This window comes from Lissotriton vulgaris, chromosome 10 (assembly GCF_964263255.1).
Source record: "Lissotriton vulgaris chromosome 10, aLisVul1.2, whole genome shotgun sequence".
In the NCBI taxonomy this organism is placed as follows: domain Eukaryota; kingdom Metazoa; phylum Chordata; class Amphibia; order Caudata; family Salamandridae; genus Lissotriton; species Lissotriton vulgaris.
In genome coordinates this window covers 56114691-56127515 of record NC_141698.1, presented here as the reverse complement: position 1 = coordinate 56127515, position 12825 = coordinate 56114691, and the positions used below count along the sequence as shown (strand labels likewise).

The 12825-nt window shown below is 40.4% G+C and overlaps 1 protein-coding gene across 1 annotated transcript in view; it reads left to right on the top strand.

Moving 5' to 3' along the window:
• The window catches only part of USP31 (ubiquitin specific peptidase 31), a 194813-nt gene that overhangs the window by 135847 nt on the left and 46141 nt on the right, over positions 1–12825 (top strand). The window contains exon 14 of the mRNA XM_086940436.1: positions 6531–6689. Within this exon, the coding sequence (XP_086796562.1) occupies positions 6531–6689 (159 nt within the window). The remainder of the gene's footprint in view (positions 1–6530; positions 6690–12825) is intronic.

The window sequence follows — 12825 nt, the reverse complement described above, 5'->3', positions numbered from 1 at the left end:
TCAAAATAGTTCTTAATATACAAAGAAAACTAATAAACAATATCATTTCATAACATATGAATCAATAGGTGACCAAAACGATTGAAATGATTGTGAATTGTGATTAACACCTTTAAGTGATAGCTGAGCACCTTTCCTTGTAAAAGTAATCCATGACCACCAAGCGTGAACCGAAAGAGAAGAAGCATCTTTCCAACAAAAAGTAATGGATTTTAACGCAGCTGTAACCAAAAAATTAAATAACTTAGCCCTTGACTCACAGAGAGGGCAACCGATTTGCATATTAACAGTATATATGTGATATCATCTTGCAAAGATAAAATATTCAGAATGATAGGCCAGACTTCCAACCAAAATTTCTTAACACCTTTACTGCTAAGGCAATATTTGAAGGCCCCTTTGTTTTCCATTGAAATCAATGGAAAGTCCATGACGAGTTACCCTTGTCATTAGCAGCCAAGAGGTTAATAACTGGACAATCAAATAACATATGACGAAGTGAACCAGAACAAGAATTGCAGTGCCAACATAGATCAGACGGTAACAGTTTAGCATTATATAATCGCAATGGTGTCCATAGAGTGTTAAACAAAATATACGCATTCGTTTGATATAGAGACACTGGGAGCCATCCAGATATGCTGTTAAGCCATATAGAAGACCAGGAGTCATCTGATAATGATATGGAAAGTTCATTATTCCAAAAAGAGGCAATAAAACCAACATTGGAGCCCTGAGAGATGGCAAATTGTTTATAAAAGATAGACTGCTTTGGAGGCTGATGTAACAGCTGTAAGGTAAATAAATAAATCATTGGTGGTAGATGAGGGGGATTCCATTTGGAAAGGAATCTAGAATTGAATTGCATAAGGATTGATATTTAGGGAAATCTGAAGCCGGGATTTTAAATTTTAATTGGAGTTGCTCAAAGGGAATAAAGGCAGTTCCATCAAAAACGTCTTTGAGATATAAAACACCTTTTGAAATCCATGAGGACTAGAAGTTAATGTTTCGGTTCAGTTTAAGTAAAGCACTGTGCCATAAAGACAGGTGCACTGTAGAAAGTAAGGGTAAGTCAAAATTAGAATCCAAATCATTAATGATTAATCTCGAGGATTTAATTATAGAAGATCGATGAACAACCTTGGAACCAGAAGACATCGATATCAGAGAAGGCAGAGAAAAGGGTCGAACAATTGAGGATTCTAATTCAAACCAAGTTGGAGGTCTGACAACCGGAGAATTAGTAAACCATAAGGAACTTTGTTTTAAAATAAAAGCATTGTGATAAAGGTGAAAGTCTGGGAGTGCAAAACCAGCCTGAAACTTATGGAGTTTTAATTTTCTGTAAGCAATACGAGGAACTTTGTTTGACCAAAGGAATTTGGATAGCAATTTGACTACATCCTTATAGAATTTGAGGGGAAATTGAGTGGGAATCAGTCAAGGAGTAAAAAATGTTAGGAGCAATGTTCATTTTAATAGATTCCATTCTTCCCCACCAGGAGAGAAGAAGGGAAGACCACTTGGATGTTTTATTTTTAATATACTCCACTATGAATTCACTATTTAATGTCAAAGTAGCAGGCAACGATGATGCAAATAAAATTCCTAAGTATTTAAGCTTATTATTTTGCCAAATAATGTCTGGGGTTGGTAACATACCTGGAGTACAAAAAGCATTTAAAGGAAAAAATTCAGTCTTACTTACATTCAATTTGTAACCAGAAACCATAGAGTATTTTGTAATAATGTCTAATAGGGAAGGAACAGAAGAAATAGGATTACTAATAAACAATAAAACATCATCAGCATATGCTAAAGTTTTAACCATAACATAATTGATCACAATACCCTGAATAGTATCGTAGTGACGGATATAATTAAGAAAAGGTTCAATTCCTAACAAAAATAATAGTGGGGAAAGGGGACAACCCTGCCTAGTACCTCTAAAAAGGGAAAACTGAGTGGAAATTTGGCCATTAATAAAGAAACGAGCAGTAGGAACAAAATACAAGGCAGAAATCATACGAATAAAAGGGGCACCAAAGTTAAAGGACAAAGTTTTAAATAAAAACTGCCAATGAATTTTGTCAAATGCTTTTTCAGCATCAAGAGCCATAACTCCTGCAGGAGAAGAGAGAGATGGGCTTTGCTCAATAATGTGTAACAATGTTCTGGTGTTAGCAGAGAACCTATTTTTCATAAAACCAGATTGATCTGGGTGAATAATGGAGTGAAGGACAGGAGCTAATCTAGAGGCAAGGATTTTAGCATACAACTTAGTCTTGATTTATTAGGGAGATGCGACGATAATTAGAGACCAGGGTAGGGTCTTTATCGGGTTTGGGCAGTACAATGATTAAAGCGTCCGCAAAGGAACCAGAAATCGTACCAGAGGAACTAAAATGGGAAAATATCTCACTCAAATAGGGCAAAAGGAGAGACTGAAATTCTTTATAAAATTCAGCTGGGATACCATCCGGACCTGGAGATTTAATCTTAGGGAGCGATTTGATGGCAAGCAAAATTTCGTCACAAGTAATAGAGGAATCTAAACTAAGTCTATCTGATGGAGAAATTTGAGGTAGAGTACACCTATTCAAAAAGGAATCAATTAAAGATGCATCACAGGGATCAGGTTTACTGTATAGGGAAGAGTAAAAATGCAAAAATTCTTGAACAATATCATTATGGGAGATAGCCACCTGTCCCTGAGAACCACGCATCGAGGTTATTTGAGTCTTATTCCTATTGATCTGCAAATAGTTTGCAAGGAGTTTCCCAGACCTATTAGTGTTGAAACGAAATTTAGCATTGGAATTAGCGAGTTGGATCCCTGCTCTAGTACTAAGTATAGCATTAAATTCATAACAAAGTTTTTGTAATTTAAGTTTATATTGAGGGTCATTAGAGGAAATAAATAAACGTTCGAATTTAGCAATTTGTTTTTCTAAATGTTTAACATTAGAGTTACATTTTTTGTTCTCATGGGCCATAATAGAAATAGTGGCACCTCTAATGGAGGCCTTGAATGCATCCCATCTATTGATAATTGACGATGAATCTTCAGGGTTGAACAAAAAGTAGTTTTGAATAGCCTGTAGTAATTTGGGTTTGTGTGTCATTAAGTACAATGCTCGTGTTCATACGCCACCTATTTTGTTTGGTAAAAGGAGAGGAGATATTTAAAACAAACTAAATTAGAGCAAGGTCAGAAATATCAATATTACCTATCACAGGATTGGTGGCTGATGGAAGTAAAGAGGGAGAAATCAGAAAATAATCCTCAAATGGGAGTTATGGGGATTAGAGAAAAAAGAAAAACATTTATCAGTGGGGAAATGCAATCTCCAAATATCAGCCAATTTGGTTGTGTGAAGAAAAGATTTAAAGGCATGGAATACTTTAGGAGGACGGAATTTTGCAGAAGAGAGTATCTAACAATGGATCAATAAATACATTATAATCCCCTCCAACAATCAAAGGAGCCTGCCCCAACTTCAAAACTTCTGTAGTTAAAGTAGACCAAAACAAAGGGTCATCAGCTGTAGGGCCATAAATATTAAGCAGATAGAATATTGAATCATGAAATTTAACCTTAACTATAACATATCTACCTTCTGTATCGGTAAACTTACTAAGAATCTGGCAATTCAGCCTTTTAGCAAAGAAAATTGCAACACCATTTTTCTTTCCTTGTGCAGGAGAGGACACAATATCATCTACCCACTTTTTTTTCATATAATGTAAAATGTTGTCGTCAATATGCGTCTCTTGGAGAAAGCAAATGTCCGCTCTACAAGCACCCAGGTAATCTAACATTTTAGTGCGTTTAACTGGATGTCTAAGACCCTTAACGTTAAGGGATACAATTTTAATATTATGAGAACTAGCCATCATGAATTAGAAGAAAACACAGAAAGAAAGATTGCAAGAAAGCGAATGGGAGAAACAGCCATGGATAAAGAGTAACTCTATGTAGGTTGCAAGAAAAGGAAGGACGCAAAAGGAAGAAACCGGAAAGGAAAGAAACCGAACAAACAAGATACAGAAATAAGAACATAGAGACGCACACCCATTCCTCACGCATGGCCAAGAACCGTTGGAGCCCATAAATGGATAGTCATTAAATGCCAGGGAAGATCAAACTACAATATTCAAGTGACTGCATCCTGAGTTTCCATCGATGGTGAAGCTTGTTGTTCCAGGAATAGTCTTAAATCTTCAGGACGATGAAAAGATTTAGAGAAAGTGTCTTTCCAGACTCTCATCGTGGAAGGATCAAACAGACCATATTTGAAACCAAGGCTTCTCAGTTGTGGACGAAAAGAAGAAAATTCTTTGCGGATAGCAACCGTTTCCTTTGCAAAGTCTTGATGAATAAAGATTTCGGAGCCATTCACCAAGAGAGAAGGAATATCTCTAGCAGCTTTCCTGATAAGAATCAGATGATGGTGTCGCAAAACCTTAAAAATCATTTGCCGAGGTTTGGTGTGGCGAGGATTTCTATGCGAAGGAATTCTATGTGCCTTGTCCACTTCAAACTTTTCGGAAAATTTAATATTTAGAAGACCAGGAAGCAAGGATTCTAGGTATAAGGGACAGTCAGATCCTTCAACCTCTTCAGGAAGATTGAAAATACGGAGATTGTATTGCTGATTACGGTTTTCCAATTCCAGCAGCTGAGTATGCATTGGTACTATTTGCTGCACCAAAGGTGTAAAAGAGTCCAATTTATTTTTGTTATCCTGAATTTTGATAGTATTATCAGACACTTTCATGGACATGGAGGCTATATCTTTGCGAATATTTTTCATTTCAATTGCAATAGTGTCAGTGTTCAGTCGCAGCGCTTTAATTTCTTCTAAAATTTATGTGAGGGAAGGTTCAGAAGATTCAACAACCTTAGATTTATTTGGGGGAGGCGATACTTGCTGTTTCCTCTTATTAGTGGCAGAATTCTTATTATCCATCTTGAGGCGAGTAAATAACCAAAAGCGTCAAATAAATGCAGGAAAAAGAAAAGCAGCTCAAAATGTTAATAAATATGAGGGAAAAAGGTGTAAAATTCCCAAAAGCTCTCCAGAAACAGCAGTGCAGTAGTTAACAGGGTCGTGGGCGTGGCTAGGCCCAAGCCAGGCCCTCTCTTTCTGAGCACCCCGCCCCCTGTGAGGAGGAAGCCGGCAGAGACTGGGACCAAGGCAGGGAGAGGAACCAGAGGGCCAGCAGGAACACTTCCCACGAAGAAATCGCCCAGAAAAATGAGCAGAAGGTAGGTAATACGCTTATCTTAGTAGCGCCGCGCTGTTAATGAGGTTCCTGCCAAAAATTCGTCGTATTTCGGCTAATTGGGCCGATTACATCACCGAGCTCCGGTGGCGGCGGCCATCTTGGACGACGCGCTCGCGCAACTCTCCTGTTGATAAGTTTCTAAGTGTGAACTTTTAAAATGGCTTTATATTCCTGAAAAATCACTGCAATACCTAAAATGTTTTCAGCTTAGCCCCCAGGACTGAGTCTAGTACCCAGTCCTGGAACTACCAAAGTAATCCACAAAGTAATCAACAGTGTTTATATAAGAAAATCCATTGAGCTCAATGCTAAATTGTGTGTAGAATTGTGTTTCATACTGCAACCCCTGTACCTATTGTGTTTAAAAAGTGTATTGCCTTTCTGCAAAGTACTCATCTGAGACCTCTCATATTGAGAACAGTATATTTTGATACCTGTTGGTTCTAGAAATAAAACCACTATATCTTTGATATAAAAACAATTGGCCTGAAGTTCAGTCTTTGAGTTTGTGAAACCTTTTGCTGACGGAGTGTGTACAACAAATACTTTACACTGTCCTCTGGTACTGCCTTACAGCTCGACCAAGCTACCACTTTAGAGAGTAAGGTCACACCTGGCTTTAACCTCTGTTATTCCTCTGGGGTTTGTGGACTCTATACACACTGTATAGGGTCTCAGTGGTACTCTGAGTCGTCTTAATTTTTTATAATACTGTCCATTTTATCTGGTGATCTGACTAATCAGTGGATTATTGCTTACTAAGTTGGGATAATGGACATTATAAATTCCAGGGGTTTGGCAGAAATGTGTATTATTTGATGTTTTGAATCATGTGGTAGTGGGAGTGCAAGTTTCTGACCTTTCATAGCTGCTGTCAGTCTGGAAACCTGAGATCTACGTTATAGGGAGATGGGTAGGGGTTAGGACTATGATGCGAGTATTCATTATTGGAGTAAGTTAATGATGAAGTGGGGCTGGAGAAATCTTAAAAGAACATCAAAGGACTGGGTATGGTATAAAATGGGGGTTGTACGTTGCTATGCTCAAATTTTGCTGTGGTTGATAATGCACAACCACGACCATCTGTTCATTAATGCAATAAAGAGATCAGCAAGAGGCAGCCAGCCGGGTGGCATTTCGCTGCAGATCTCATGGGATGTGTAAGAGCCATTCATCTTTGTTTTTTAGTGACTGCTGCTGTTTGAGTAGTTACTATTCCTGCATGTTCTTCACAGCTTACTGCAAGAACTCCGTGGACGGACTGTGGTACTGCTTTGATGATAGTGACGTCCGACAGCTATCTGAGGAGGAGGTCTGCAGACATACGGCATATATCTTGTTCTATCAACGGCGGGCTGCAGTTCCTTCTTGGTCAGCCAACAGCTCTTTGGCAGGTAAAGTGACTTCTTTAGCCTGTGTTGCCTCATTGTCTTTGTATACCATTGGGCTCCTAGGGGGGGTCCCCTATGGTGTTTTCCATCCTTGGCCTCTTGATCATCATCTTACTATAGCCAGATCTGAGAGCTTTTTTAAAAAGAGAAATTTCTCTGCTGATCTAAACGAAACACAATATCAGTGTATTTATATATTTACCTTTGCAGGCCACAAATCTAGAAATAAATAGTAAACTAAACTGAATTCCTTTTTAAATAGAAAAAAGCATATTGAGGAACAAAATGTAAGAAAATTGAGAAAAAGCAGATGCAATTTCAAGAACATAAAATAAAAGGAATAGAACTCCATCACCTCATAAATCTGTTCATTTTTAGGTCTTCGCCTAGGCAGTTTATGCACTTTTGCTTTGTGACCTGCTGTATTTATTCTGTGAGAAAGAAACACAGTTGATGGACAGAATGTAGAACAATGTCATACATTCTCCCCAGTACAAGGATCTGGGCCTAAATCCATCGTTTTTTTCCGCTCCAGGGAAGACATGGCTAGGCAGTTCGGGCTGGACTGTTCCCATGAGGCACAGGGTCAAGGTTGATTTGCATATGGCCATGTCTGAACTGGGGTGGTGTGGTGAGCAAAAAAACGATGGATTTAGGCCCAGATCTCTGCACTGGGGTGAATGTATGACATTGTTCTGGGTTCTGTCCATTAACTGTTGTTTTTGTATTTATTCTGTGGACTTACAGCCTGCCCACTGCTTTTAATTTGTTGCTTTGTGTATTTCATTTAATTTCTGTGGTCAGTGTTTGTTATCCAGTATTGGGGTATCTCTCATAGATTCACATGCCTGAATCATTCCCCCTCGTTGTAGTGGGAGTCCCACGGTACATATAACAGAGTAGTAGATAGTAAAATCATAGGCTGTCATGGAGGTAACCATGCATTCCATAGCCTATTAGCCTCCTTTTACAAAAAGGACCAAACTCAAAACACAACCAATCAGAAGCCAGCACCCTCTAGAACCTTCCCAAGAGAGGCTGAATCCCTCGGATTTTCACCGCACGTCTGCTCAGTTTCTTCAACTTTTTCAGATAAGATTATTCCTTAAACCTTTGAGAAGAATGTCTGATGAAGAAGGATTGTTTAGAGCTTGCAAATCCTGTGGAAATAAAATAGTGCACGTGGATGATACGCACAAAGATTGCATTTAATGTCCATCCCAAACATGAGACTAGGCAATGTAAAGTAATGTAGAGGCCTGTAGGTGATTGAGTGCGCTACAAATCAAAAATAACAATAACAAAATATGCTGCACTTTCTCTACAAAAACCAAAAGAGATAGAGAAGGAAGACTTCTATTGTGGCTAAAAAAGAGGCAGAGTGCTTCTTCGGATGTTGAGAGCGACACGTCCTCCGAGTTTCATAAGAGGCCCAGGTCGCCTGAGAGTCAACCTGAGGAGAGAATAAAACATTCCAAAGGTTCTTACCTGACTAGAGAATCTCAAAAGCAGGAGAAACAGCCTAAGGTCTCCTCAGAGATTGGGTGCCCTCATTCTTCGGGGACATCAAAAGGAAAACTGGACTCTTCTAGTCATTCTAAAGGAAAAATCAGCCGGAAATCTTCTTTGGCGTCAACTTCACCAACAACGCCTATCACTTCCTCAGCGAAGACTACGGTGACTCTATTGTTGTCGAGACTGTTGACGGCGTTAACTACATCTACTGCGAGTGTCCAGGGTTCCATTCCGTGGACGATGACCCTGTCGATGAGGACACCACAGACGAAGAGTTCATCGCCGACGAGACCGTGGACAAAAATCTCGTCCGTAAAGACATCTTAAATGACCCCTCCGTTGTCAATGACTCCTCTGTCGTCTATGACCCCTCCGTCGTCGATGAGTTGCATCGTCTGACCATTGCACCGTCTACGGCTATACCGCTGTCGCTGACGTCTCCGACAATAATTCTACCATCGACGACAAATTCGTCGACAAATTTAAATTTTGTCAGAAGGTCCTTCAGCTACATACCAGCAGTCTACGCAGCTGGAATTTAGGACACCAAAGATTTCACCATTACCTCCCAGTCATCTTTTGGTTGTAGAGGATTCTGAGGAGGATGAGGGCCAGTTTGGGACTGCACATAGCCCTTCTGAGCTAAACTTCAAATATTAAGAGTAGGATGATGAGTATAACGATGAGGGTCAATTTTATCAGCACTACCCAGTCCCTCCTGTACAGTATTACTAATACAGATACTTTGAACACCATAGACAACAGCCTGCTCAGTTTCAGTGGACCTGCAAAATATGTTGGCGATTATAAAAGGTTTCCTCTTCAAGAGGACAATGTCAGTGCCCAAGCCTCCGCCTGTAGCTCCCAGAGACGATCCTACCATCTCTGAGGAAGAGCCTGAGGAGGGAGAGATCCATGATCCTCCTCAGCCCCCTGACTAATGGTACGATTATATAGCACCAAAGCCGAACCCCCCCCTCCAGAGGATATTGGAGGTTTCCAGAATATTATGGTCAGAGCCACTATCCGATTCCACTTGCCCACAATTGTACAGCATTCAGACTGTTTTCTGTATGATTTTAAACCAGAATCTAGGAAGACAGTCTGATCAATACCGATAATTGATCACATTTGGCAAGAGGGTGCCAAAGTGATAAACTCCAGCTTCAGTGGTTCCCGTGTTTCTGACATTCGATTAAAAAATATAGGGCTCCAGAAGACTCTTCTGCGTGTCTCCACAGTCATCCAAAGCCTGACTGTGATTTTTCAGGCAGCCCAGATGCGTTCAAAGAATCCTTCTACTCCCATCACATCTCTACCGGATGAGGATGGTGGACGTCTCGAATCCATCGGAAAAAGTTTTTCCTCAACTGCAGCAATCTCTGTAAGAGCTTCGAACGCTCTAGCCATATTGGGACGATATGATAGACAATGAAAGACCATCTCCCAGATAAAAACCAAGACAAATTCAATAAGATCCTGGCAAAGGGAGCAGGAGCAGAGGAGGGTTTTGCACCTGAACCTGCCCATCTTCCAGTTTCATGCGGGGAGATTTAGCTGCGACAGTTGACAGATTTCAACATTTTTCCTGAAGTCTGATGTTGTTCTGTCAGCCTGTCATTCCTCCACTGAGTCCGAATACGCCTGCCAATGGGATAAGTTTTGACATGGTATAATTCTCATGATTTCGACCCTCTTCCTGCACCCCTATCCAAGTTTCTTCTGTTTGTTCTATCGTTAGTCAAGCAGGGCTCTACTCCTTAGCACAGTTATTTATCCACCATTTCGGAATTTTTGCAGTTGCTCAATCAACCTTTTTTATTCAAGTCACCAGTTGTGGCAAGGTTTCTCAAAAGCTTGCAGCACATGTTTCCACCTTCTTGATATGTGCACCATTTGAGCATCTGCATAATTGGCCTTTTAGGCTAATGAACCTCCAAACTGCCTGCTCAAGGCATGTGAGCTGTAGATACACATGCTTTGTACAAGTCCACCATCTTGTGTTGGGCTTCGATGATTACAAGTTGTTTTTGTTCCAGGATGTTTTCTTCGAGTCAAAAGCCTGTGTGACTCCTCCTCTATGTAATACTGTGCATGGTCACCACAGCCATCTTAGACGGCCTTCACCTCCATTACATCCGAGGCCACAATACCTCGATCTTTGGTCTTAACACCGAAACAGAGACTCCAGATTTTAGAGCTAAATAATCCTTAGTTGAAAAGAACGCTTCTGCCACCAAAATTCTTCGTTTTGGGTCTGAAATCTCCTCCCTAGAGCCAATTCTTGAGCAATTTCATCTAATGCTCGGTCCAGAACAAACAAGACTGCAAATTCAGGCTGGCACTAAGAAAATAATGCTACAACCACCAAAACTACTTCTAAGAAGCAGTTGAGTTTTTAGAAGGCATTGGACTTTCCTGTTCTACCTGTGGAGAAGAGAAAGGATGCTGCAACTATTCCATTGCACATTCCCACTTCACCTATACCCCGAAAACCTCCTTCACCACCTACACGCCCACCTCGCTCACCACGTTTGTCTGAGACTGGTAACATATCCCCATAATCAATAGTAGAAGAAGATCAGGATATCCCGGATGGTACACAACCAGCAGATCCTTGGGATGATTATGATATTGAGCCTTGAGCAGACACTGGCCCTGATTTATATCCTACTTGCCCATCACCACGCGATGATGTCTCTGTTCCAGGAGTACACAACACCATGGCAGATCTGTAAAGCTGTCAGACACAGCAGACCCACGAGTGGGAACTTCATCCACAAGTTCTTCCCCCCCATTCTTTCAGATGTGGGGACAACCTCAGGTAGACCTCTTTGCCAACCACAAAAACGCCAAATGCCCAAGCTTCGCCACCAGATATCCAGATATCCACACCCACTGTCCAAAGGCAATGCAATATGGATGAACTGGTCAGGCAGATTTGCGTACGCTTTTTCGCCTCTCCCACTCATGCCACTAGTACTGCGCAAACTACAGCAGCATTCTCTAACCCTCATCCCAGTTGCTCCAACGTGGGCCAGACAACCGTAGTACACCACACTGATACAACTGTCTGTAGTACAGCACCAAAAACTATACCTATCTCCACGCCTTTTAACCCAGAACTGTGGAGGTATCAGACACCCAGACCCAGCTCAGCCTTGCGATCTGGCTCCTGAAATCCTAGAATTCTGTTACCTTAACCTTCCTCCTGACTGCATGAACGTCATAAAAGAAGCTAGACGTCCAACCACTAGAGCATGCTAAGTTAGCTCTAAATTTTAACTGTTTTTCCATCACAGGGTCCTCTGGCAACACAGAATCTGCACAGAAGAAAATATGAAAGGCATACACTTTTTTGGAGTAAAGTTCTATAAGCTGCACCATTACATGATACAACACGTTGACTTTTTTTTTTTTTTTTTTTTTTTTACCAGTAACCGACTGGAGCACAGCATTTGACTTGATCTCCCCTTTTTGTTAAGCATGGTGTTCTAGCATTTTAAGTGTTTCTTTGCCTTAGAAAACACATTGTTTAAGCTTTGGGCTTGTAACCATCTTCCCTTGGATAGACCAGTGCAAAATATGTAATCCCTGTTTAACAGGATCATCATGAGGATCTGTGCAATCCTTGCCGCGCGTTCTGAACCCAAACATTTCAGACCTATATGTAAAAGCGCTGTTCTTGAAATGATGTATTCTAGGAAAGGCAAACTAGATCATAGAGTGCAGAAGATGCAGGGCATTTTTTAGGAAGAGTCCCAATATTAAAAAGTCCTTGAAGAAGCAGATGACTCCTAAAGGGCAGAAGTGTGTTGCAGCCAAACGGCTGCAAAGAACTGTAAGATGGTATCCTTTACAAAGAGCTCTTTCCCCACAAAATGGAACTCTGAAAGGACATCTAACTGAAAGCCATTTAAGGAACAAACCTACATGTTAAAAAAACAAAACGAAAAAACATAAACCTGTACACCATAGGTACTTACAAGCATTTCCTAAGGGTTCAATAAGTACTTTTTGGGGTTTGTCAGAGGGCTGCTTTGATCTGACCAAAATATATTATTTTTTTGTAATTGACTTCGAAAATTGATTGTGAGCTTAATGTAGGCGTGCCCTCTTCTGATACCTAACTAAAGCAAGAAAACTGTAAGCCAAGTTTTCTCTTGTGAAATGTTGGATGAGTTTCAGTCGTGATGATTTGTTAGGACTGTTATTTGTTGTTCAACGATAGATAGGCTAAGAATTCCACAGCAAATAGGAGTTGGGGGTTTGCCTCGAGGCTCGTTAAAACAATACAACACAAATGTTGCATTTTAAAGTAGAAAATTCCTTTAACATTTTTCAAAAGATAATAGGTTTCAAATTCCAGTTCAAGTGGACTTTGTACGTAAACGAAGAAACATCTTTTTAATGTATTTGCACTTTCAAAACACATTTCATCCCTGCACATTTTGGTAATCCCTCTTTTCTTAAGGTTATCAACACACCACTCTCAAATGAGCCCTCTGAGAAAAGTAAAGTGTACACAAGTAAGGGTATCACTGCCCAGACTTCCTATGGAAGCGATCCCTCATGCAAGGCAGTTAAAACTGATGTCAGGCGTGGGCCACAGAAAGAAGCAGCT